At 30.3% G+C, this 26,700-nt stretch overlaps 1 protein-coding gene across 1 annotated transcript in view; it reads left to right on the top strand.

The window, feature by feature from the left end:
• The window catches only part of LOC109601203 (nephrin-like), a gene marked incomplete at its 5' end in the record, with an annotated part of 67,760 nt that overhangs the window by 10,506 nt on the left and 30,554 nt on the right, over window positions 1-26,700 (top strand). Inside the window, 6 exons of the mRNA XM_049970619.1 lie at window positions 5,601-5,813; window positions 9,972-10,123; window positions 17,315-17,459; window positions 19,417-19,547; window positions 22,035-22,194; window positions 22,833-23,126. Of these exons, the coding sequence (XP_049826576.1) occupies window positions 5,601-5,813; window positions 9,972-10,123; window positions 17,315-17,459; window positions 19,417-19,547; window positions 22,035-22,194; window positions 22,833-23,126 (1,095 nt within the window). The remainder of the gene's footprint in view (window positions 1-5,600; window positions 5,814-9,971; window positions 10,124-17,314; window positions 17,460-19,416; window positions 19,548-22,034; window positions 22,195-22,832; window positions 23,127-26,700) is intronic.

Below are 26,700 nucleotides of genomic sequence, written 5' to 3'. Positions count from 1 at the left end.
TCTATTATAATTTACATATGGCAACGTAGTAATTTTAAGGTACAAACTATTATTATGGACCGCATATTTCAAAATACACGCAATGCTACTCAATAATAACAACATTATTTGTCTTAAAACTCAACTTAAGTGAAGAAAAAACCAGAATAGAGTTAAAAAAAGAGGCTGTAGTGACCATAATGAATATAATTGTCTAATGTTGATGGACAAGATATTACAATTATATTATCTTGATTCTTAATGATTCTTTGTTGATCTCAGTTCAATTAGTGGTATAATAATCAATAAAATATAAGATTATAATAGCTAAAATTAATTCTATTTGTTTCGTTAATCGTTGTCAGTAATTTGAACACCGAGAAATTGTTTACATTAACAATTTTTGTTCTATATTATTTTTATTTTGAATTTAAGATAGTGGTTAAACGTAGTTTACTCTATTATTCGTCGAATCATCGAAAATCTGAACTATCTTGCCCCCTACTGATGAGAAGAACATGTAGCTCAAAAATTAGATTCATTCAATGCCTTCCGGTTACTCAAATAAAAGTTTGCACAGGAAGAATATTTTTTAATAAAAATATTAAAAGAAAGAACAACATTTATTTAATAAATGCTATGAACTTAACTGTTCACAATATATGTAATGAAATTTTTTCATTTCATTCAGTCCGCGTTTCTTTTACTTTCTCTTTGTTAGCTTAATTTCTTTATTAAATCAATAAACGAAATAAATATTTTGCCCTACGTATGTGGTATAAACAGGATTTAGCCTCTTGGCCATAATTGAATAATTATTGCAGTCCGTTGACTATAAATTGATATTTAAATAGTTTGCCTTAAAATGGCGATGAATCGGCGTTAATTCGTTGTAAAGGGTCCCTAATACAGAAATAATTACCGCCGGACAGCGTCGTAACTTTAAGCGAGGCATACTAAAATCACTGAAATATTCCCACTAATGTGTTTGCAAATTAAATTTGTCCTTTTTTACTGTTATTGAACACATGACGTTTGGAATCGTTATATCTCGATTGTCAATTTGTACAAATTAATTGCGGAATGTTTATTTAATCCTATTAAATGTACAGTATACAGAAAACATTTAACTTTGATGGTGGTGTTAAGTTCAGAAGTATTTACAAATGCAAAGTTTATTTGATCAGCCGCATATAAATAATTGATTTTATACTGCAATCCATCGCAAAACTTGGACTCCACATTTTCAGTCAGCACATTCATATTTTAATTTTTATCAGGCGATTTATGGTAGGACTCGAGTGCAATTATCTGTTCCAATGCGAAAATAAATATTTACACAATTTATGATGTATCTCCCATGACAAATAAAATTTACATCGGCAATTGAATTATATTCATATAATTCACTGTCGCTCTGCTGACCTGTAAATTTCAGTTAGTAATGAACGTGTTTGATTGTGTTGACGAAACTATAATTCGCAATATGTATAATTTTTGGGGACAAACTAAATTTTATTTAATTACTTTTTAGTCAATCAAAAAGAATAAAACAACAAAGAAGTGGAATTTATATTCGGCGTCTAGTTCTTTAAGACCCTCAAAGAAACATTAAATGCAAAATAATCATAATCGGTTTATAAATTAGCTTTTTCTTCAATAAATTGTCAAAATCAACAAATACAGACTGTCTATAGGAAATAAGGAATAAAGCTTCAAAGGGGGCGTTCGACGATTGACCATACCGTCATATTCAACTAATTAGTACTTATATCAATTTGTTACAATTGTATAATATAATTTATTCGGAAAACGAGAGTAAATTTTCCGCTGATTAATGAAGGAGCGTTTATAAGCCGAAACTAAGAGAGTTTATACTAAAAATTTACCAACTATCCCTGGTAAATGTCGAAGTGAGAAAAATTATAGCAGGTACCTAGTTTTAGCTAGCTATTATATATTTTTAAATTTTTTTCACTCAATTTATTTCAGAGTATGTGGTATTTAAAATCCATTTAATGTTTCCATTAGAATAATTAAATTTTGAATGACCTGAAATTCAACAGATCAGTTGTAGCTTAGAACTTAATTATGTATATCACATTAATCATTTATAAAATAAATCACATTTAATAATATAATTAAATTTAATTGTTTATTTGCTTGTATAACATTAATTATTTAAATTTGCAAAATCCGATTATAAACGGTCGACAGGGAATCTCTATTTTGTTTACAGAGTTCCAAGCGGAAATAAATTTGCTTCTGTAAATAAATTACCCGGGATATTGCAATTGTAACAGTGTTACAATAAATTTTTATTCAGTAACTCCGTTTTTCCTTTGAATTTTATGGAAAACAGTATAATAAAAAAGACTATGTACCAACTTGAAAAATTTGATGGCTTGTCTATTTGTAATTACCAGGTGCTACTGACTTTTCAGGATATTTCACATATAACACGGTCATTTTATGACCATTCTAATTTCGTTAAATAGATGCTAGACTAATACTTTAATTTTCTAATCAGGTTCTCGAAATCCATGAATTACCCATTCCTATGCCCTATGAGGATATTGATTCATTCTAATATTACACATTGTTACCAAAATAGTTTTAATAAAAAATCAAAAGTATTCACTTATCAATAATTTATATTTGTTACGTAGTTCACGTCGTACACCATTTTTTTATCAAAAATATAAAATTTATCTTGGTATCCGCATTTTATTGACAAGTAGTATAGGTATAAGTCTTTCCTTAATCACCAATTTAACTTCATATAGTTCAGCGCCAGGAATGCCACAAAGTTTTTTATCTGAACAACCACTTTTCTATTCCGATAATTTTTTACTTTGTTGATTTCCTGATTTAACTTATATTACTTTTATCACTTTGGGCGCATTCTTGGCGCGTATACGGAGCTTGCCTGGATAAATTCTTGAAACAAAAACTTTTATTTTAAATCTTTTATTAGGTTTGGGGATATCGGTCCCGACAAACAGATAAGAAATGACTCGTATTTTTCAATTTGAACCCGTAAACATATGATTTTATTCATATTTTTTCCTTTTTTATATTTCTTTATTACTATCGTAATATACATATTAATTTGGAAACGTATTTATTTATTCTCTTTCCACCACAATGTTTCTTCAACTATACAATAGTATAAAAAGGAAGAAGAAACAAAAAAGGTTTCATTGACAAAATAGATACTATATTATTTATATTATCGTTATATATAAATTGTAATCAAATTACACAATATAACAGATAATTAAAAATAAAGTACAATTTTATAATATTGTAAAATGTAGATTTTTATGTATATTTAGACCATTAATGGGAATTTTTAAATAATATTTAATAAAACTAATTAAAAAACATATAAAAGCAGACGTAATTAAAATTTAAACGGCTGTTATGAGATTTTAACATGAGCGACTTCTCGCATTTCTCTACATATGCCCCACATGAACGTTTATTGGTAAGAGCAGCCCGTCTATTAATTAACCTTGGTTTAACGTCATACGTTACGACAGGCATTCACATATTTCGAAATTTGCGAATTATATATGTTATAATATTTCCATGTTCTCAGTAATGTATGTGTGGTAAGACTTGCCTAGTTTAGCTGTGGAAATTTTTAATTAGTTTTATTGTTTAAGATTTGTCAAAGTAACTCGAAATGTTTCAGTTACAGTTGACAGGCTTTTCAATGTAAAATTTACAAAACCTTTTTTTATATATTAAAAGACAGCACACAAAAGAAGTACAATAATAAGGATAGCTATTAATGGTTCACACCTATACAGAGTAAATTTTATATACAGCTTTATAGCGGGCAAATCATTTATTTACGACATCCGATGCACGTGTACTTTTGGCAATATCCAATAATATTAGAGGTAAATGAGCTGTTTTTTACAAGTGGTACAGATAGACTGGTTTACGTCCTCACTAGACTTTTCGTCCATTTCACATTGCCTTTTTCTATTCTCTATCTTGAAGTATCTTTCTTCTAATTTATCTATAATACTAGTCATATTTGTATTTTATTAATTTTTGCAACTGGGGTTCTACAAAAGCCAACCATTATCCTTCGTTGTAATCTTTTTTAGTAGGTTTTTTAGTATTTGCTACTAAGAAGTGGATCTTTCCACACAGGTACACACAGATTTTGTATAGCTGGCATCTACACTGCCAATTATTTTAAAACTTATTTGGTTCTAATTATGACATAATTCATTTCATATTCATCTTAGAATTACAGCTTTTGTTTTTGGCGGAGCCAGATTCAATTACCTTTCACTACTTATTTTATCCCGTACTTGATTTACATTGTTGGTAATAATTGCTGGGCTTTTACCGGTTATAACACTCGCATGGTATGATTAAAAATTTCAATTATTTTACATTTCTTATTAAATTTAGTTATAAATTGTATTTCTGACGGATAGAAACATCTACAAAGCAAGTCGTCTCTTGTTTCGTACATTACATGTAAATCCAAACACTCTCCTCAAGGAATTACCAATTTGAGACTCGCCAATTTCAATTTTCTTATTTATTTCCGCTAATTTACTTTTAGTACTTGATAACCACCATATTTACTTACATATTTATAAAATATTTTAAATTAAATTTATACTTTTAAACTTAAAATTCTTAAAAACGCGTTGCGTAAAAGACTATGACTGTCATGATGATTATTAATAATAATATATCAATCATTTATATAAAACATGTACAGAAAAATATCTTTACACACATCATTGAATTATCGTTGTAAGTAAGTAATCGTTGCCAATGATTAACGGTGTTCCGAACAAACTTAGCCAGACATGCAATCCCGTCATTCAGTAATTTTTAAAGTTGCGATTTTGCAGAAGTTTTATGGTGGGTTTGGATAATAACAACTTTTCAATCTAATCCAACTTAGAAGTGGCAGTTAAGTTCAATTCAACCAGGAGATTTTAGTGCAACCCAAATTACATAACTGAATATTTGATTAGTAAAAATCTTATGTATATATATATATTGAATTATTAATATATATTTTTATTAAGTCATAATGAATATAGTTGACTTGTTAATTACAGTTGTCAGTATCCTTAATGAAAATGAATGACTCGGCTTTGACGTTAATAAATCCTAACAACTTACTATTGATTGTACATTAACAATAATTTTATATAAAGTTACATCTTAATATTATTTTGGACAAGCGATCTAAATTGATACGTATACATTTCATGTTCAGATAATTTAAGTCAAAACTTAGAGACACATTTTCACACAGCCAAAGTCAAAACTTTAGAACTTGTTTGTAAGTCATAAATGAACGACCCCAATTTGATCATTAACTGAACACTGGAAAACACCCGTATCAAATGGGATGAATTGGATGATACTTATTCCGCAGAGAATTCATGAAACTATCCCATTACGTGTAATTTTACGGAAAATCTGCTGTCATATATTTAAAATATTACCAACTGTTTCTTTGTGTATTCAACATAACATTTTTATAACAAAAAAATTGTTCAACAAGGATTTATTTGAGATTTTTTTTTTAATTTATATTATTAATGGTTAATGATTTTTTTTATTTTCAGCTAAACCTCTACCTGTAGTGACATGGTTTCGAAATGATATAGCAGTCTCCAACGTCAGTGTAAATATTCCTTCGGGTGGAGAAAGCCACGTCCGGAGCGAACTTCGGATAACTGGACTGGGCCGTAGAGACGTACATTCAGAATTGACATGTCAAGCCACCAACAACCCCAGAACTCAACCTTTAGCTGCAACGCTTCATGTTGATATGAACTGTAAGTCCCAGTTATAAGAACATCATTTTTACATGTAGAATTCTCGTTGCATGTATCTCTTATTCGTGAGATTTGTACAAATTACATCGTCTCGCTTCACTCAGACATCTGTTGATAGCACCTTACTAAATGTTCTAAATTTTGTCTTTAATAATACACACTAAAAACACAATATAAAATATACACAAATCAAAGTATTTACCCATCTTTCTGACAAAGTTAGATTCTCCAAGTAAAAATTGTTGCTAAGTAAGTGTGATCCCATTCCCATTCAAGCTCCAACATCTTTTGCATCAAATTCCTCTTCAGGTGGTGTAATTGCTCATTACAAAGTTATTATTCTCACAATCCCTTGTTCAATAAAGCCAGTAACTCCCCATTTTTGATTTTTGATTTTCTTGAATGATGATCGCCGATTTTTTCAAATGAGAAGATATTGAATGACGATAATGTATTTTGCTTTTCTCAATTTCAATTGTTAAATAAACACTAAAAGACAAAAAGTAATGTCAAATATTACTCAAAAATATCAAACGCATTCCATATGATATATTTCAATTATTTCTTGGCGTGTATAGCGTAACTAATATTTTTTATGGCCAAGGTTCAAAACCATTCTCTTTAGTTAGATAGAGAAGACAACTTTGAAAAATAAAGCTATACTACTAACAATAACAATAATAATTATTATTTAAAATATTCTTCATTAGTATTATTTAATTTTTATTATTTATTGCTTAATCTAAATCAATAAGAAACTCAATTTGGTTACTTTATATTTCAAAGTACATTCCGTAAGAAGTGCCCCCTTTACACTCTAATAAAATAATAAATAAAAAATCTTATGTCTTCTAAAAAAACCCTCTTTCACCAATGTTTGCCGAATTTTCTAATCCCCAATGTTTATTGCTTCCGATTTTTTGATAGTTATAATAAAATCGACAAGGAACGTTCTTAAATGCACTACTGAAAATTATTAGCCCATAAAAATATTTACGACGTCATCCAGAGAAAATTGGTTTCTTTTATGACATTAGAAAAATGTCATAGTACACAAATGAATAGACAGATTTTCCATCTGATATAAACGTATGTATTAAACGAAATTCAATACATAATCTCGCTAATATTACAAAGTAAGCTTTCAAACTGGATTAGCATATAAATTGAATTATAGGCATGGAAATCAACGTCTTGAATTTTATATACAGGCGCCTATGTCATAGATGTTTTACATTAACTTTTTTGTACACTAAGTCTTTTGTTTTAATTGACTTTCTGAATAATTGTAAATAGTTAAATTGCCCTTTGGAAGTGAATTATAATATAATATTTTACAAACCGAATTAAGCGTCAGTTTCATCTTGGTAATGATTGGTTATAAGTTTTGTTTTAGTTGTTTATAAATGAATTATTTCAATATTGAAAAGTTACTGGCGTATTATAACCATAACTAGTAAATATGTTTTAACTTAAAAAAGGAATTATTTACCTAAGAGCAACATGCTAAAAGTAATTTATAACAATTTAAATGTGAATTTAAAATTTTATATATAACAAATCAACTTCCAAAATATCTTTCTTTTCAGAGTAATTAATTTTATAAGTTACATACAATACATACATCGCCATTCTTCTACTAAACAATATAATTGAAGCTTAAATTCATTTTTTATTCACCAACACAAAAAATATACGCTAAAATCAATGTTAACTTAACAGCTCCATTTTGGTCTGTTAAGTCCCTAACAGAGTGTTTAAAGGGGGTTGTGTAATTAAGATATAATTAATGGAGTTGATATTGCCAATATTTTAGACGTTATGAAATCTTGCGATTCGTCCGATAACAACGGTACTATTCACAGATTTCTTTTATTTGCACGTAATAGCTTTTTAGGAGTGGGCCGTCAATTCCGTTGTTTATATATTTTCTAATACATAGTTTTTCTAAAATATTTTTTTACTGAAAACACAATTGGAGTGTTTGTTTCCAATCAATTTAGGATATTTTTACATTAAAAAATTTAAAATATCTATGTAGCTCTGAGAGGATCTTACAATCAACCTACTCTATAAGCTAGAATGTAAAATAGTACAATTCATCCATTGCATATGGTATGGCACACTGTCATTTATTTTGGGTTTCTTGTATGTATTGACAATGACCGATGCATTTTTAAGTAGTCGTGCTTCTTGAAATGGAGAAACTTTTCTTATCACATGATAATAGTAAATTCAATAATCAGATAAACTCTTTGTATGCTCTATTGGAGCAAATAGTTTTTCATATATCTCGGTGCTGCCTTATTTACGTTGCTTGTAGCCAGTGATCTACGTGTTGCTACTTGTTGACATCTGAAAGAACTATTTTACTGTGTATACTTAACATAGTTATTATTTCCTTTAGAGAATATGTAGTCTGCATTACTCTTGTATGGTACCACTTCATCATCCCACTTATAGTTAAATAAATTTTAAGTTTCTTAGAGTTAGAGCTTTTTGAATAACTTTTACTAACAGAATATACTTTATATAGATTTAGCAGATTTTATACTTAATTCATCAGTCATTAGCATCAAAGAAATCTTCACAAATCTGATAATTTCAAGACATGAACAGGTGACAGGACAACTTTGTGATTCTCTCCGTCTGATGAAATCGCTGAAAACTATGTTAAATTTTATCTAACACCAACAATTAGAAACCCCATCAAGTCGTTCAACTACTTCAAATTGGTAATAAAATAACTTTGACTTTTAACGATTTTTGAGATTTACATAGTATAGGAAATTATATGCATATCGCACACTACACGCTCAACCTCGCACTTTATAGGATTACATTCTACTCTAATCGAACATACACTATACCAGTGACCCACAAAGCAGAATAGAGCAATTAATTCAATACGTAAGTCTTGCCTAAAATGATAATTCAATCCACTTTGTTACGAAACTAACACCTTAATAAATACCCTTAATATCATTAATGGTCATACAGAGAGAGTTGACCCACTCGACACCATAGAAGAAAAAAAACTGTACAGCAGAATATCAAAATAGAATAAATCATTTATACAAAACATTTAAACTAGATATACAACAAAAAATAATCAGTGAACAAGTGAAAATTTGGGAGATCTCATTGATTAGGAGTAGTAAAACACTTCATGTTAAACAAAAAACATAAATTCAAATCTGAACCTAAACTTTAACCCCGCTATGTTACAGATAAACGATAAGAACGTAACAGTACATACGAATATTTTGAAGAAATTTCCCATCATAATTTGCATAATAAACCAGATCATAATGTCCCATCTCTCTATCATATGAATTTAATTGACTACCCTCGATTGATAGTAATCCTAGATTTCTCTTAAATCTTTTTTATATTAATCTTCTGCCCCTGTTAACTCAGTAAATAGACCTTCGATGTCGTTTTTTGTTGAACTTTTTCAATCACAATAAATTCCTAATTTATTATTATTTATTTTTTTATTTGCTTTATTCTCAAACTAATATGAAAACATGTACATATTTAGTCCTTTTATCTAGCATAGAGATACCCAACTTCCTTTAGATAAGAGAAGAGTCTCTAATCAAACATTTACGACACCCAAAATACGATAGTGAACTATAGTGCAGTTCACGATCCAATTTAATAAAGATAAATCGTATGTTTATCTTTGTTTGTTGGTTCTGTATTCGATTATGTTGTGCTCGTCCTTCAAGCATTTTGATCCATCATCCTAAAATTGGGAAACTCAGCAGATACAGTGCTCTTTTTATGAGGACCTGTTTTGTTTATCTATAAAACAGTTTAGTCTTTCGAGTCGCAGTTTTATTCTTTTGTCCATTCATTATTCTTTATTTGTCTGGTCCGCGTCTGTTTATCAAATTTTAGATAATTCACAGAATATGTCTCTCAAAATCATATTTTCGAATGAGACAGATTACAATCCCTAAGGAAATGATTTGTTGCCACATTGCTACAGGCTTAAATCTAGTTTAAATCAAATTTGATGTTTATGTGTTTATAAAATTCGTCTCATTTATTTTACAAAAATTCATTTAATTTAAATACCTAATTTCATAAATAAATTCAAATACGGTGTAATAGTAGAAACTGGTACTAGTTTAGTCTCTTGTTTTGCAGTTGGTCCATTAGACGCAAAGATTTTGGGTGCGAACCAACCACTTTCTGCAGGTCGAAGATACGACCTGTTATGCCAGAGTTCAGGATCCAGACCACCGGCGAGCATCACTTGGTGGAAAAATGGTCAACGCTTGGAAAGATCGAAAGATACGGTAAGGAAATTATAGTTTAATTTTAATTTAAGATTTTCTTTGTTAATTAATTAATTTAGTATGTATCAAATGATAAATGAGTATTTGTATAAAATCTTACGAATTAATTGATAACATTGAGTTAGTAAACTGATACATTTTTTAAGTCAACCTGTCGAACATTTTTGCATGTAGAAGTACTAAAAACAAACACATTTTCAATTAAGTGAAAAATAAAGAAAGATAGACGAGATATTATTTCAATTCACCAGAATTTAAAAAAGGATGTGATTCAGAACATATGAGAAGAACGAATTGAACATTTGCCAACTGAGCAAACATACACATGACAAACAAAGCCAACAGCATTCACTACTAATACTTTGTGTTTATTGTCTCTTTAAAAATATACAGAGTTACAAAGTTAATGAATAATCCAAAAAATTATAATTTTCTTTTAGCGTTTTTTTTTTTTTTCGGATTCTCAAAATTGCAGAAGTTATTTCAAACGCTATTAGTACGAAGATGTCATCTATGAGTGTAATAGAGGGAAACTGACTTAAAAGAGGTGTTTACAAGATCGTTTCGTGACCATTCAAGGAATTTACCAACCAGTGGTTTACAGAAGAATGGAAACTATTAGCATACTGTTTACTGTAAAACCCGAACATTTTTCTTACCGTCCTTAATTTTTACTTCCTCTCGAATTGCAACATAGTCTTATATTAGACTGGTCTTCTCATGTCATTTTACTGAGCCATGCATGATGGTTGGGTTCGTACCAAGAGACACCACGAAGAAAAGCTAAATCCATAACTTTTTATGCAAAGATCTGTACATACAACAGCTGAAACTATATGCTGGAGTACTATTACGTATGATAGCTCATGACTGATTGAAAACGTGCGAGAAGTTAGAGACAGGACTCGAAATTTTGCCCCCCTCTTGCAAACTTTTGTTGATTTCAAAAAGAAGTGGATCGAATAAGGAACTTGGAGACGAAATTCACAATCACATTAGATCAATGGAAAGAAGTATCACTTAGTCTTATCGTTGAGCTACAATTCATTATTTGTTTAAAAAAAATATATAATTATCAATATTATATCATTTACTCTCTATTACAAAAAAAATCAGTGAAATCACTATTTTCTATGTCAGTAGAGTATATTTTATGTAATAATTGTTAAAGTTCTATTAGAAATTTACTGCCATTTATAGGTGTTAATAACAATATGGATTCGTAGTTGGATGCCCTTGCCTTATACGTGTGAATAAAAAATAAAGTTGATGGTCTCCTAAAAGCGCACATAAACTTTCCGAACTTTTAAACTTATAAGGTCCTCAAAATTTTAGTGCGCCCAGTTTTATTTCTGAAAATATGCCGGTAATACTTCGTTATAAAGATTAAATTAAATTTTCGCACTTAACGACTTGGTTGAGCTTCACAAAAAGGCTTCCTATAAAACCAGGTAGTAGATATTTTATCTGGAACAAATACTATCGAAATTCTGTGTAAGCAATCGTTAAAAAAAAGTGTAATTCTCCATTACCTGATAAATATAAGTTTAGAGAATTTAATATCTTTTTATTGGCATGTGATTTCAATTTGCTCAGCATATTCTCTAAAATCTTGGAATGGAACCGACGCGAACCGGTGGACAATTATATTAGAACAAGTGACAATCAGGGGTAAATGTGCTGCGGCGGCCGAAAATCCTAGTCAACTATGTATTATAAAAAACTGGTGAAGTCAGCATCTAGTAACATCAGCCTGATTATCAGAACACTATTAGTTGCTTCGCAGACCCTTACAGATGCCAATAGCTTTGATCAAATACTTTCTCATTTAATAATGTTAAAAGTTTACGTATTTAATTTTTATAATCGATAAATAAGTCCATAAAGCTCAAGAACTTTCAGCTGAAAAGTAAATTTAACACGGGGAAATTGAAGCCAACTGAATAGGTTGCAATACTGTTGTCTCAATAGTCAAAATAATCCATATAAATCAAATTAACAAAATCAATTTTATAAAGTGCAATGCTATTTAAGCAGCAGGAACTTTCGTAAACGGACAATTTATACGATGATGAAACTTAACAGCCGAGGATCATCTATAAAATAAAATTCTTTAGAGTAAGAAAACTTTTAATAAACGATGTTGATATGATGAAACATATCATTCAACGATATACTATATATTTTAATATTATTATAGACAAAATCAAACATATCTAATTTGCACTAAAAGTTTGAATACTGATTTTTTTTATTTATTGGATCAAAGAGGGGAAATTTTAAAGGACCCCTCCTAGAAGAAGTTCGGAGGCAAGTGACGGATTTACACCGACTAAAAACCCCTCTGCGGACACCGATCCGAAGATCATAGCCGGAGAAAATAGAACCAAAGGATTGAGAAAAATAGGGAGAAATTAAAAACTAAAGAATATATATATATATACACTACATAGAAACAGATGTCCCAAAGAGATGCTAAGGTCTAGACAGCCAAAGGGTCTACTAAAAGATTGATGATGTGTAAAAGTCACATTTTCTAATGAATTTATTCCTCATTACCACAGACCTATTAACATATAATATTTTTATGACATTCAATGAAATATTTATTTATTTTTCATAAAAAATATCCTAATTAATTTTTTTCATGTTTTGACAGCAAAAAATTATAATAAGTGATATGGAAAACATATTTATAGCATAAATAGACTTTTTTATTGATTTTGATAAATGTGTTCATTAAAATCTAATTATAAGTAAAAAAGTTACGATGTAGCTTCCGTCTGGGCCACACTGTATAAAGGTCATTACTAATGTATATATTTCGGCCAAACATTTCTATTGGGAATGTTCAGTCCAATACTAATTGCCATGATTTTATTTTAAAGAAAAACTAATGACAGATTTTTTATTTGTTTGATGTTGTACTAAACAACTAAATATGTCTTGAAAGTTTTGAAAATAAAAAACATTAGGAATATGATTTAGTTGTATTTAAAAGTATACAAACTTTAAATGAATAATATAATAATAATTAATAATAATAAATAATGTAATGTAATGTAAATATTAATAATATCAAAATATATATGTAATATAATCAGAACGTTAATTCATGGATAAAATGCAAACACGTGAAATTTTGGTGCACTACTACGGAACACATAATACGTATTTATAGCAGCAGTTAATGTGAGGATTGTTTTAATTTCATTAGTTTGAATTATGTTTAAAAGTACCCAAGGTGTATAAAGATAACTTCTTTTTTGTAAATTTATCTGTTTTTGCCACCATAGTAACGTAATTTAGTTTGTAAACTACTATTTTCTTATATACCATATTTAGTGACATAAACACACACTAACAAATAGAACACATAGATTTAGTAGTCAGATTTTGTAGGTTTTTGAAGTACAATTTGGTGTAATGTATTGTAGTAAATATTAAATATATTGATCAGTATATGTTTTTTTTTAAATATTCGTCCTGAGGTTATTTCACTCTTTTGCTTAAGTTATTCATTCAGTGATAAGTGTAGAGATCTTGCTGATGATGGCAGCAAATTTACATCAGAATGTTGGAAACCCCCCAATATGAGGACGGGCAATATTTTGTTGGAAAAGTAGATTTTGAAGGGTACTAAGGTAAAACTGCAAAATAAGTACTCATCACTAAAGGAGACGTCATTCAATTTCACATCCCGTTCTCTACATCAATATCTTTGACGATGTTGCAATGTGGGAGGAAGCACAATTTGAGGGCCATAAGAAAAAAGTTCAAAAGACTGAATTGTAGGATAAACACTTTTTCGGTCAACAACTGGTTGCCAATTGCACGAGTGGTCACAAAGCGAACCCGGTCTTATGGTCTTAACGTACATTTATCATTCAACGTCTTCACATCATTCAGACCACATTCCAACAATTTCAGAAAGTACTTCGAGTCCGGTTGATCCGATTGGCAATTTCCACAAACGAAAGTTCTGTCTGTTTTAAGTCCCCTATCATACTCACTTGAATCGCTAAAATTTGTGCGGCTTTATACTAGTGACATTTGAAATGAATGAAAGAATCCTTTAACACACAACAAAATTGAAACGAAAACTGATATTTGCATTATACATACGAATTTAACACATGCACACACACTAATTATAACAAAGTGGTGCACAGAAACGTTGACAAACAATTTTCAAAATTTATTTATTAGTACCAAGTATTGATATTTATTATAATATTTTCATATAATAACATAACACAGTTTTAATCGTGACGCCGTTTTAAACAACATATGTTTGAATTTTTGACGTCTTTCATCATCACAAATATTGATCATGACGTTAGTCAACAACGTATTCTTATAACATACTTATCTTGCATAAATTTGAAATAAGTAGGCAGCTAAAATAGTTAAAATTGACAATCAAAACACACCCAGTCACGATGTCGAAATTTTCTTAACTGTGTCAATTTAGCGGAGCATTTTCTCGGTCTCTATAAAATTAACGTTACGCGTACGTGACGAACCGCGGACAACGGAAAAACGCAAAAAAAATCAATAAAGAAAAAACATTCCGACTCGACACGATTTATCAAGTCTGAAATGAAAATTAGATTATCCTTTTAATCCCGAAGTTTAGAGGGATGACAAAAGTTATTCCGACGGTTTCGTATTCTTCATGGGGGCTTTTCGTTTTGATACAATATAAGATGCGAAATCGAAGCAGATATAAATTACGAGACAGACCTTTATTTCCCAAATATTATTTCCCGGAGCCGATCCAATCGATAAAAAAGTTGGTCCTAATTGGCAACTTTACTTACCTTTCCGTTGCGATTCTCCTTTGATTTCGTTGCCGCAGGCACATCTTTCGATTTAAATGTTTCAGTTGTTTTCCGGACAATGTGAATTACTAATTGTTTTCCGGTTGAGAAAATAAATGATTTATATTTATATTAAAATGCACACAAAAATATAAACGGGACATTGTTCGGGGTAATGTTTTTTGTCACAACAGTGAGCGCACAGCACAATGTAAATAACACACATTGTGTTTTTTTTTGTGTATGGTCACTTGTTTTCAAACGTGGGCAAATTTTCACGGAGATTTTATTCTGATATTCGCCAACGAGCGGTCTCGTAACCAGATACTGTCATTCTTTTCTCTTAACTACTCCATTAGTATATCTAGCTCAGAGTAAACAAGATTCGGTTGCTGTACTTTGTGTTCTATCAGCTTATTAGCAAAGTATTTTGCTTGATTTTATTTCGTTAAATTTTGAATAAGATTAAACGGTTTATAAAAATCGTAGCGCCATCAAATCATACCAATATACTATTAGTTATATTCGATTCATTTTAAACAAAAGGAAAAGCTAAGCGAAAACTGTAAAGGTTTTTAATTAAGATAATTCTGAATAGTAACATCAATAAAAATACTCATAACTGTAACCTGGGAATGGTTCATTTAGTCATTCATTACAACCTACAAAAAAAACTAGATAATACAATCAACAGGACAGAAATAACCATACTTCCATGAATCACCATCATAATAAAAGGAAAAATTCAGACGTTGTGGGCTTTTTCGAAGGTGCAAAATTCTTAGAAAGGACCATAGGACTATTATAATCAAGATAACACCTCTTGATAACTTTAAATTTTAGTTAATTCATGACAGCACTCAGATGAACACCAGAGTCAAGTTGGAGTGACACGTGAATAACAACGTGATCCTTTCACCTTGATTTCTGACCATCCTCTGGCATATTGTGTGGCGCAAGATGTAAGGAAAAAGGCTAAAGGCTTCGCCGGGGCTTTCGTAAGAAAATTTAACAAACGCGATGAACTTCAAAGGCATGACTGCAGGCAATGACAAATAGAGTTACTGGATGAACTTAATAGAAGAATCATTGCGAGCATACTCGAAGGTTTTTTGTTAAATGGAATTATAACCCTGGTGTGCTGCATTAACCGAGGCCAAAAATACAATCGACTGCTATTTCTACCTAGTATTAGTTTTCATGTTAGTGTTTAATTTTAGCTGTAAATAGTTCTTTTATATCAGAATGAACTACTGTTTTCATTTTAATAAGAGCTTTCATTCTCACACGGAATTCCCGGATTAAAATCGTTAACACTCTATTCAAGTACAATACGTTTACACATAATTGTAAAATTTACCAGTCGGAAATACAGAACAAACCCATTTTGATAAAATTTAATTTTTGATGAAAATTTTGAAGTAGTTGAATACAATTGATATTTTAATAAATTACATCCAGAAAACTCGTTTTTGTTTACACACAACCCCAATCAATATCATGGAAATTTAATAGTTGATGTATCGTTTATTTTAAACAAACAATAAATAAATATATAGTTTATAACTGTTTGCATCCCCACATTGAAATTGGTATAGTTACAGTAGAGCTTTCAATAACAACAACTAATATGAAATGACCACTGGAACTATAATAAAATTGTTTTATTCGCTAGTAATTTGATAAGATATCGATTGGTATCTCCCAATATGTTCCATTAGATATTATGACGGGAGTTGATATTATTCATTAAGGTGAAGTCATTTGTTTCTACAAACAACAACAATGAATTTCATTTATTTTTTTTTTCACAGAAGCTAATGATACTCTAGTTTTAGTTAGGAAATGGTCTAATCTTGTTTTTTCATACTTATTGAGTTGAGAGTAATTTTCCAGTAATTCTCAAACGAATAATACGGCTTATTCAAACAAATTCAAGGAAACTTTTTACAAAACTTATTTAGAACTAAAGAACTACTCACCCTTTAACTGAAAATATGTTTAGGACAACGCTTTTAATTAAAAAGAATTTTGAACAAATTCGCATCCTGTCGTAAACTGTAAAAGTCAGACAAAAATACTGGTTGCCAAAGTTGAAGTGATACCTGCAAATGGACTTAAACTGAGTAATTTTATAAATGAAATGTTGCATATTAATTTGTCTGTGGCAGAATTAAATATTAATATCGTCTTATTGTATTTGTTTTATTTTATTTCAAAGAAACCTGATAATGTACAGTAATTCAGTTGTTAGTTAACGATTTAAAAAGTTGTTACTTGTCCTTCAAAGCACAGGAACGCGGAATATACAGATTATTAAACATGAAACGAAACTAGTTTATATGATTTTTTTTTTTTTTTGTTTCAGACATCTACTGATGGTAATACAACTACTAGCACTCTGTCCTTCATTCCAAAGAAAGAGGATGACGGAAAGTATCTGTCATGCAGAGCAGAAAATAAGATGATGTTTACGGAGGGACTGGAGGATGGATGGAAACTGGAGATACACTGTAAGTAAAAACAGGTTAAGACAAGAAATATTTCATCACAAATATACGGCGTTTCTAAACCTTTGGGGCACACTCCCTTTACCGGACGTCAACAGACGTGATTTTTTTTCATGTGAAACAAGAGTAGAGCTGAAAATTTTATGACACAGTTTCTATTATAATATAAACATAAAAAATACGTTTTGTAATTTTAGTGTAGAACATCATTTTTCTTTGTATAAATCGACATATTGTCGCGACTACTGAGGTAGGCAAACAATCATGTTTTTCTAACCAGCAGTGCAAAACTATTTTGAGAGCCACTGATTTAATTAATATTTTATGTACAAAAGTAGGGAATAAAACGCGAACAAAGTACAAATTGGGAAGGGGAGTGCAAACATGAAATGCGTGAAAGATTCTCGTTGAAAACGAGGTAGAGAGAATGAGGGCTCTATTTTTGGCGAGAACATTCCGGAAAGCCAATCCTGTTGCATAGTGGCTGCTACTGGACTGACAATAAGTATCTTCTGATATCTGAAACATCCAATTCTGGGACAGCAAGTTTTATACCCCCAGACTTACGCACGAAACATAATAGTGGAAAATATATTCGTGCGTACGAATTTTTATTCAGTCGAGATGACAAATGACAATGTTGGAGGTTCACAAATGATAACATTGAATCCGAAACTAATAAGATAATCGTATCCGCACGGTCCGTTATCAATAAATTACCAGAAGTAAATAAGATGATGCTCCCCACATTACCATATTAATACCGGTTAGAGTTTAATCGCCTTTCCTAGTGGAATATCTGCAAAACACCGGGTCCAATTAGCAAAGGATACCGACAGGAAATGGTCGTTTCACCCAGACCCGAACAACGCCTTTCCTAATCCCCGATGTCTGTTTTATATTACTTTGCCACTTTTACTATTACCGTTATTACACGCCACCTTATCTAACGTCTGCCGGAGATCAAGCACCAGACACCATAATTAACTGAAAACTTTAATTATTAATAATTTTGTGCACTACGAGTATTGGAGTTTGTCGGAATGTCTTTTTAGGCGTCTAACACACGAATAGATGGTTAATGCTTTAATCTACCTAGAAACTAATTTTATATAATAGTTCAGAATGTTTTAAATTCATTTGAATAAAATTTTATTAAGTAAAAGTAAATTTGTATTATAAAGGATATTTTAGTGTCTGTACTTACATACCCCTGAAGGAGAAAAATATTATATATGTTAGCTCCTACAATTAACATATTTATTTAAGTTTTTTATACATTAGGAATGTGTCCCTTCAAAGGAACACCCTGTATAAATGAATTAAAATTTGATCACGCTCTAAATAAAATGAGCACCATTATATCCAGCTTTTACAAACCGTTTCACGAATTTTTTAAAAGTAAAATTTATATTATGTCATAAGAACATACATTGAATGACCTCGAAAAAATATTTACCATACAAAACATACAATTTGTTTAGTGAGGTTCTTCAAAATCATACAGAGATTAACTGGTTATATATATATATATATATATATATATCTATGCCACTCAAATGAAATTGAACCTCCAGTAAAGCCCTACTCCACCTGTCATTGCTCCAATCAGTACTTTTTGAAAATTTACAAGAAATGTTATAATAAATATTTCCATGCAAATAACGGTGTTTTTAACGTATATGATAATCGGTCCCTTTTTTATGAGCCGTCTAGTGTTCAACGAAAATTGAAAGCCTGACTAATGAAGGGTCCAGTATAAGTGGTGCGATCTGGCTGGTCACGCAAAAACTCAAATATATTATTTTTTTTAATGACAAAGTAAAATATGTTTGTCCCGAAATTAAAATTCCCTCAATAATTAAAAGTTTCAATGCTTAATACAGTACACACTGCACACATCATATTCATAATCATACTAACAATGTAAACATATTCACATCAATTATTTTTATTTCAGACACCCCAGAAGCGAAAATAATTTTAGGAACGTCTCTAAATCCGGACACAATCCGAGAAGGAACTGATGTATATTTTGACTGCATAATTAATGCACATCCACCCGTTTACAAAGTTGAATGGAGGCATAACGTAAGTTTTATTGTAATTGCATGACAAATTATAAATAAAATTTCATATTTTTAGTTCTTTTGAAATTTGCATTGACCCAGTATTACTTTTATTTACGCTTACAAAAATATATTATTAAGAATAAAATATTTGCCCCAGTGTAGAATTCCATAAATAATAAAAATTGAGAACAATAGAATAAATCCTATTATTTTTACCCGGTTTCCGAAGAAAGATTAATTATAATAATAATTGTTACAAAGAAACAGAGTAAAACATATTAAGGATCACTTTTTATATTGTAAAGCTGCCTCATTAAACTCATTTAGCAGACGCGTTTTATGCGGCAAGAAATAGTTCAGCTGTAGACTGCAGTTAAAACGACCGCGTTTCATTTATTTTTTGTTTATTGGTCGATATCAATCCTCGCATAGTGTAATGAGTTTGATAAAATTGTACTATCAAATTGTCTCATTTTCATTTCCAATTTGCACGCTCGTTTATAGGGTACTGCGAAAACAGGTACATAAAGTGTAAAAATTTTAGCTCCAATTACAGAAACTACAATTTGTTAAAATGACCAGGGTACCCCTCACCATTCACAGTTAACCCTATTTTGACTTTTCTCTCTAATTTGTCAGTACAAGCACTGACAAATTTGTTGTGTTTGTGATGAGTTATTCTTCCTGTTAATAAAATTTCAGATAGATGAATCAACTTTGTCCCTTTTTAATGAAAAAACTGAAAATATGTCAAATTTTTCACTTGCATCTGATATATTGCTACATAAAATTTCATGTCAAAATTAATCATGAACGAATTTTATACATTTTGTTCCTACCGTCTTCAAGGTGACAAAAATCTCTTTATTGATACACGAATTCGACACAATGATGTTTTTTGTCGAAATAAAAATTCAATAAAATTTACATTATTATTTCTTCAAAAGTTTTAGTACCCTTTAAGTTTAAAATATTATTTTATGAGATCCATAAAATTCTAAATTGGTTAGAATAAAAATATATTTCTAATGATAATTGATTGACCCATATTAATTAATTTTAAAAATAACAGTAAGGCATTAAATATGAAAAGTTAACAGAGCAAGAATAAATCAGTTAAAAATAACAGTTAATTGTTAGTCATACGACTGTTCACAAATCTAACCAATTTATGTTATGAGTTATGTTCCAAACTGCATGTAGCACTAAAACATAATTAAATTCTACAAATAGTTATCGTTTAAGTGATGTTATTATTCCAGTTTTATGTGATCAGCAATTCTTCATTAAGTGTACTTTTAATGAATTGTTTTGTGTACTGTACACATGCGTATTATTTTTAAACCTCAAAATAATACACATGTAGTACAGTTTTGATCTTAACGAATTTTTGAAAAGCAATTTTCACGACACTTCTATCCTTTTTATTATTAAATTTAAGTCAAATGTTCTTAGAAACTTAGTTATTGGTCGAAGAAGTTCTATCAAACAATAGTAAGAAATTATGTATTTCACTTCCGGCTATTCCGAATGTGATTCAAACTTTTTAAATTTAACAGCATCCCTGCATATTATAACATATTTTTATAGGACGTGTTTTCCAAACTGTTAGGTATTAGTTTGAAACTAACTGTAACAAGTACATAGCACACAAGGTAGTTCTTAAACAACGACTAAGCACTCCGTAGGGACATAAAACACGGTTTTTTATGGTTAATACGTTCTTAAATTAAATATCGAAATAATCTGAACTTATCTTAGTTTAACCAAATTGCTGAGAAGGAAAAATAATAATAAAAAACAAAATTTCGGAAATGTATGTTCAAAATAAGCAATGGATGTTGCGATCGAAAAAAGTTTGGAAACCTCTGCTTTAAAGTGACCGATCAGCCTATATACAAATGTGTGTCTCTAATGAGGGTTTTTTGCAATTCATACGGAATGAGCGTTATCAATTAAGAGGTTTTCCGATTTTATATCATGGAAAAATCCTTACTAAAAACCTTTTAATATAATAATCCAATGTAAATTACGATCCCCCAATTTAGAGGCATGATTAATTTTCATTTGGAACCTTTTAAAATCGGTGGTTTGGTATGATTGGTTCTGTATTAATCGTTGCTTTACCATTTTATCTGTTCCCCTTTGAATTGAAATCTAATAATTTATTTTTATGTATGAGAAAACTTAATTATTGATACTAACGGAGATCACTTTTGTGAGAAATGTCGCATTAGATTGCAAAAATGATTTGTGCCAACAAAATTTCAATTTATTAAAAAGCTCTTTGGTTACGCTGACATGTAATTTTGTCTTATTTTTTCAATGATATTTATGTTTTTGTGGTATAACCAAACCGATTGTAAAATATAATAATAATACAGTAAACAACATTCATAACACAAAGCTTAAGAAATTTAAAAAAATGTTCAAAGTTGTTCCTTATTTATAATAACGAATTGATGCATCTGAAATATTTAAAGACTAATCTTACTTTGTATCGCAGGGCAAAACGCTTAATATCAACGTCGGTGCAGGAATTATCATAAGCAATCAGAGTTTAGTGCTGCAGGGAGTGTCTAGGGCCACTGCAGGAAATTACACTTGCGTCGGCTACAACACCGAAGGAGACGGGGAGAGCAACGCCTTTTATCTTAATGTCCTCTGTAAGTATAGCACTTTTAATTAATTCGGCTTCTTAAATATGACCCCTTACTTACCTTGCATTTGTTCCTACCGAGACGTTAGAACCTTTTTCCAACAGGACGCTGGGGATGGCAGGTTATGACATTTTTTCCCTGTCTTAAAATTTATAAGGTTGATAACTTAAAATACTGTAGTGTTTTTATTATTCATAATTCAAAATTAGATAATGATTAAATTAATGTGTGTTGTTAATAGCATACTTAGATTGAAACCAGAAATAATAAATCCATGTCTTATCTTACATATTTGTGAACACAACAAAATGTTCCTAAAGACACTTTTAAATTTTCAGAATGAATATTTCATGCCTAACTGCCCATTCTGTAAGATTTATAATAAAATTTTGTCTAGCGATCTAAATATCTTTATGTTTGGAAATAAGATCCCAAAGTTCGACAGTTCGTACAACTGATTCCGGTTACTTTTTTACCCACAATTTATATAGTAGTTCATGGACCTCTTCGGACGTAAAATTTATTAAAACTGCTCGCTCTTGTGGTTATTTCACAATTTTGTAGTCCCATTGGATAAACGTATTCTCATTAAGTACTTTCATATCTCCCGACGCCCATATTTAATTTGAATATTCTTGTTTCAGATACTCCCACATGTAAGCCGAACCAAACAAGAATCTATGGTGTAGCCAAGCAAGAAAGGGCCCAGATTTCTTGTCAAGTAGACGCGAACCCCCAAGATATCCACTTCAGATGGACGTTCAACAATTCCGCGGATTTAGTGGATGTTGCACAATCACACATTGCAAGAAGTGGCACTTCTAGTATTGTGTCGTACACACCAATGACGGAAATGGATTATGGTACACTTCTATGTTACGCAACTAATAAAATTGGATCGCAAAGGGTTCCTTGCGTATTTCATATTATAGCAGCAGGTAAGTGATTAATAAACACCATAAAAAATAATACGTCGAGTCTCTTTTTAAATTATTTCAAAAATCAGAATTCCAATGGCATTAATGTAATATCCTACATAAATTAAACAAAATTGATTAACAACAACTAGTAATAAAACTAATATCATCAAATTCCTTGCGAAATTAATTACACAATGAATTAAATTATTAAAAGATAAAGAATATTAACCGTTACATTTTTCCAGTCAAGAATCTGTCAGACCTGCTTGCTCTAGGAACAACTTCCACCCTCCTTGCCATACTCAAAATTAATAAACGAATAACTTCTTGATCCATTAAGAAGTTCCTTTAAATTTTAAGACGTGGATTCGAATGTAAATTTTTCTTTGAAGACCATATGCGTTCCATTGGATTGCAGTCTGGTGAACGCGAGAGCTACTGCATTCGAGTGATGTCATGAATTTGCAGGTCCAAATTTTGGTGTGGTGAGGCATTGTTTTCTACAAATCTGACACATATTCTTGAGCAAATGGAATAATATTTGGTTGAATAACCAAATTGAGCCGCTGAGCAATCATAGTTTCTCAGTTTAATATGCGCAACTTCGTGCGTGTCTCTTCGTAAAATTCCACCCGAAACTGTTACAGAACCAAAGCAACAATTGGGGTTTTGCTCATGATATCTCTGACCATGTGAACACGCAATTACGCCATTCAACTGCAGTCTCTGTACTCCCTGTTTAACAGACGGTTTAGAAAACATCTTCTGGTTCTAAAACTGGCTTCATACAACCTTCTCATGCTAGACAAACTTTCCAACTTCTTGTCATAGGTTTATTAATTTCGTATTTTTTTATGAAATTTAATCCATTTTGAACGATTTGAAGGAAAGCTATTGACGTACTTATTTGTTTATAAAAAGAAATTAATTAATTTTTCTCATTTCTTGACTATTGTCCATTTTTTTGAGCTATTTTTCATTAAAATCGAATTATATATAAAAATGATACAGGGCTGTTTTCATTGTAAATATATACTATATTTATCACACTCGTCTATATTTTTTTCTCATATGGTTCACTCATATATAATGGTAAAATGTTACAAATTTATACATCCAACAGAATCTAATTCGTTACGATTGGGATATAAATAGCTGGGTTATAGCTGTAAGTTTTTTTCAGTCACTTTCACAATTTTTTTCAGGAATAAATGATTTCAATATTACAAATTTACATTTTCAATAGATGGATAGCTTATTGAATTAAAAAATCTCATGCGCTAGCAACTCAAGATTGGATAACAAATGAAAATATGGCAGAGAGATCAAAACGATAGTGTATATGTTAAATTTGCTGCTAAATCTTAATATTCTTCATTCATAAAAACTGTGTAAACAGATCAAAAATGTTTAATTTAAATTCCCTAAAATTTCAATTTTGTGTGTATTATATTTGAACAGTATTTATTTCTTGGAAAAAAAAATTTGAAATGGATACTTCGAAATGATCTTCAAATCACTACGTTGTATAACGGGAATGTATTTTAATGAATGTTCGAACGCAGTTCATTTAGAAGCATTCCAGGGAGTTGCTAACAAGTTTTTGAGACAATACAAATGTCCCAATTATGTCAAGATCAAAATCAACGCATTGCTGCAAAAGTACAACACAATTGGTATGCATGAGTGATAATGTTTCAATTAGTTCTCATTCATTCATACCAAAATAATTAATTTCAATTTCCGAGTCCAAATAATAACATTAATATTAATTTTCTCTCAGGTTATTTGGTTTTCTTTTTAGAAAATCTGAGTGGGCAAAACAAAGGGATAAACCAGGTAAAGAATTTCACCAATTGGACTATGTTATCAAGGCTCTTGCGGCGAGCAACTGATATCTTCTACAAGAAGATTCGAACGATCGAAAAGAGAAAAATCTAAACACTTTACACATTTCAAATGGATGAGACAAATAGAAATACAGTAATAAATTTAAATATGTGTTTATTTTTCTTTACATCATAAATAACATTTTCATTTTTATCTAACACTGGTTTCTTAGCGTTTGAATTGTGTGTAATAAAATATACTATCGATTAAAAATGTAAAATTTGAGATAATGGATTTGTTTATTGTTGAAAAAAATCACTCAATTGGGAATGTCTCAGAAAATTACATGAAATTTGAACTTTCTACTTCTGCAATTTTTCTTTCAAACCGTTGGATGCATATTTTTCACTTTTCTAACGAAACGTTATTCATCTCGATCATTAAGTAAAATAACATCGAAAAACACAAATTTACTTAGGTTAATGATCCTAACGTAAGAAAATGAATATGATTTTCGTGTACAATCGTATACAACACACCCAAATTATCCTAAAAATATGTAAAGGAAAATATCTATATTTTTACTGTAAACTACTGATATTTATAATAACTGATATGTGTAATATTAAATATGTATATTTATTTATTGAGTTTTGCTATAATATGAATAAAAATACTTTCAATTTTTATAATGTAATCAATACGTGACTATGTATACTAAATTGACTATGGAACACACGTATTTTGTTTAATAATTCGCTTTATACACGGATATGAGTTGGTTCCACAGGATTGTTTTTTATTCCCATTACAACATATGCGTGCTTATAAAACACGTATCCAGTAAAAAACGCGGTACAAAGCTATGGGAACTTTTTGTTTTTGAAGAATCGAAAGCTTTTCAATACGGTCAGGCACACTTTGCATGCATACATACAGATATATGTACTTTTGTTGCCTGTATCTGTGTACTGACGCTGAATGAGAATACTCTATACATGGAGTGCCACTAATTTAAAATATTACCGAAACTCCAATTATATTTGTTAATGGAGATTGAATAATTGCAGATGTCCTAATAAATGCACATGTGCATTTTATTACAACGGCACGCCGCGGAGCAATACTGTATACCGTATTTGAAATTGTATACATTTCCTTAATTTAATTTCAATTTAATTTTCTCTCGCTGTTTTCTACAAATAAATTAATGCTGCTTTTATTGCAAAGCTACCAGAGCATTGATTTCAGATATTTTAGAATATTTACATAATTAGATTTTATGTACGCAGTTAAAAAAATAATTTTGAAAGGGAAATAAAAATTGTCGATTCTGTTTCATCATGGGGATTTTTATACCTTGTATCCTAAATATTTTAAAATAAGATTCTACCTCTTATGACGTGTAGGCGAACAAATTTTGAGTATGGATTGAACAAATCATAAGTTTGGATATTGAGAATTGAAGGTTCACTTTTTGATTTAAGTTATTGACAAAACCATCGTTTTTCAAAAAATAGGTAACACTACAATGGAGAACAAGGCAAACAATTCTATCAAAAAGTAAAACAAGTGAAGAGAAGACATCGTCAGTATAACTTTAGTGGGTGATCTTACATATAGAGAAGATGAGGTTTAAAAATGCTGTTCCACAGACATAAATGCACTATCACATACGGTGCACGTCATTAACACATTCGCGTACAAAACTAAAATTGCAGTCATTTTGCAGGACTTCCAGCTGGACACGCCTGTAATAGCA

This window comes from Aethina tumida, chromosome 1 (genome assembly GCF_024364675.1).
Source record: "Aethina tumida isolate Nest 87 chromosome 1, icAetTumi1.1, whole genome shotgun sequence".
Lineage (NCBI taxonomy): Eukaryota > Metazoa > Arthropoda > Insecta > Coleoptera > Nitidulidae > Aethina > Aethina tumida.
Note: the sequence above shows the minus strand (reverse complement) of the source record. Positions and strands in the feature narration are given on the sequence as shown.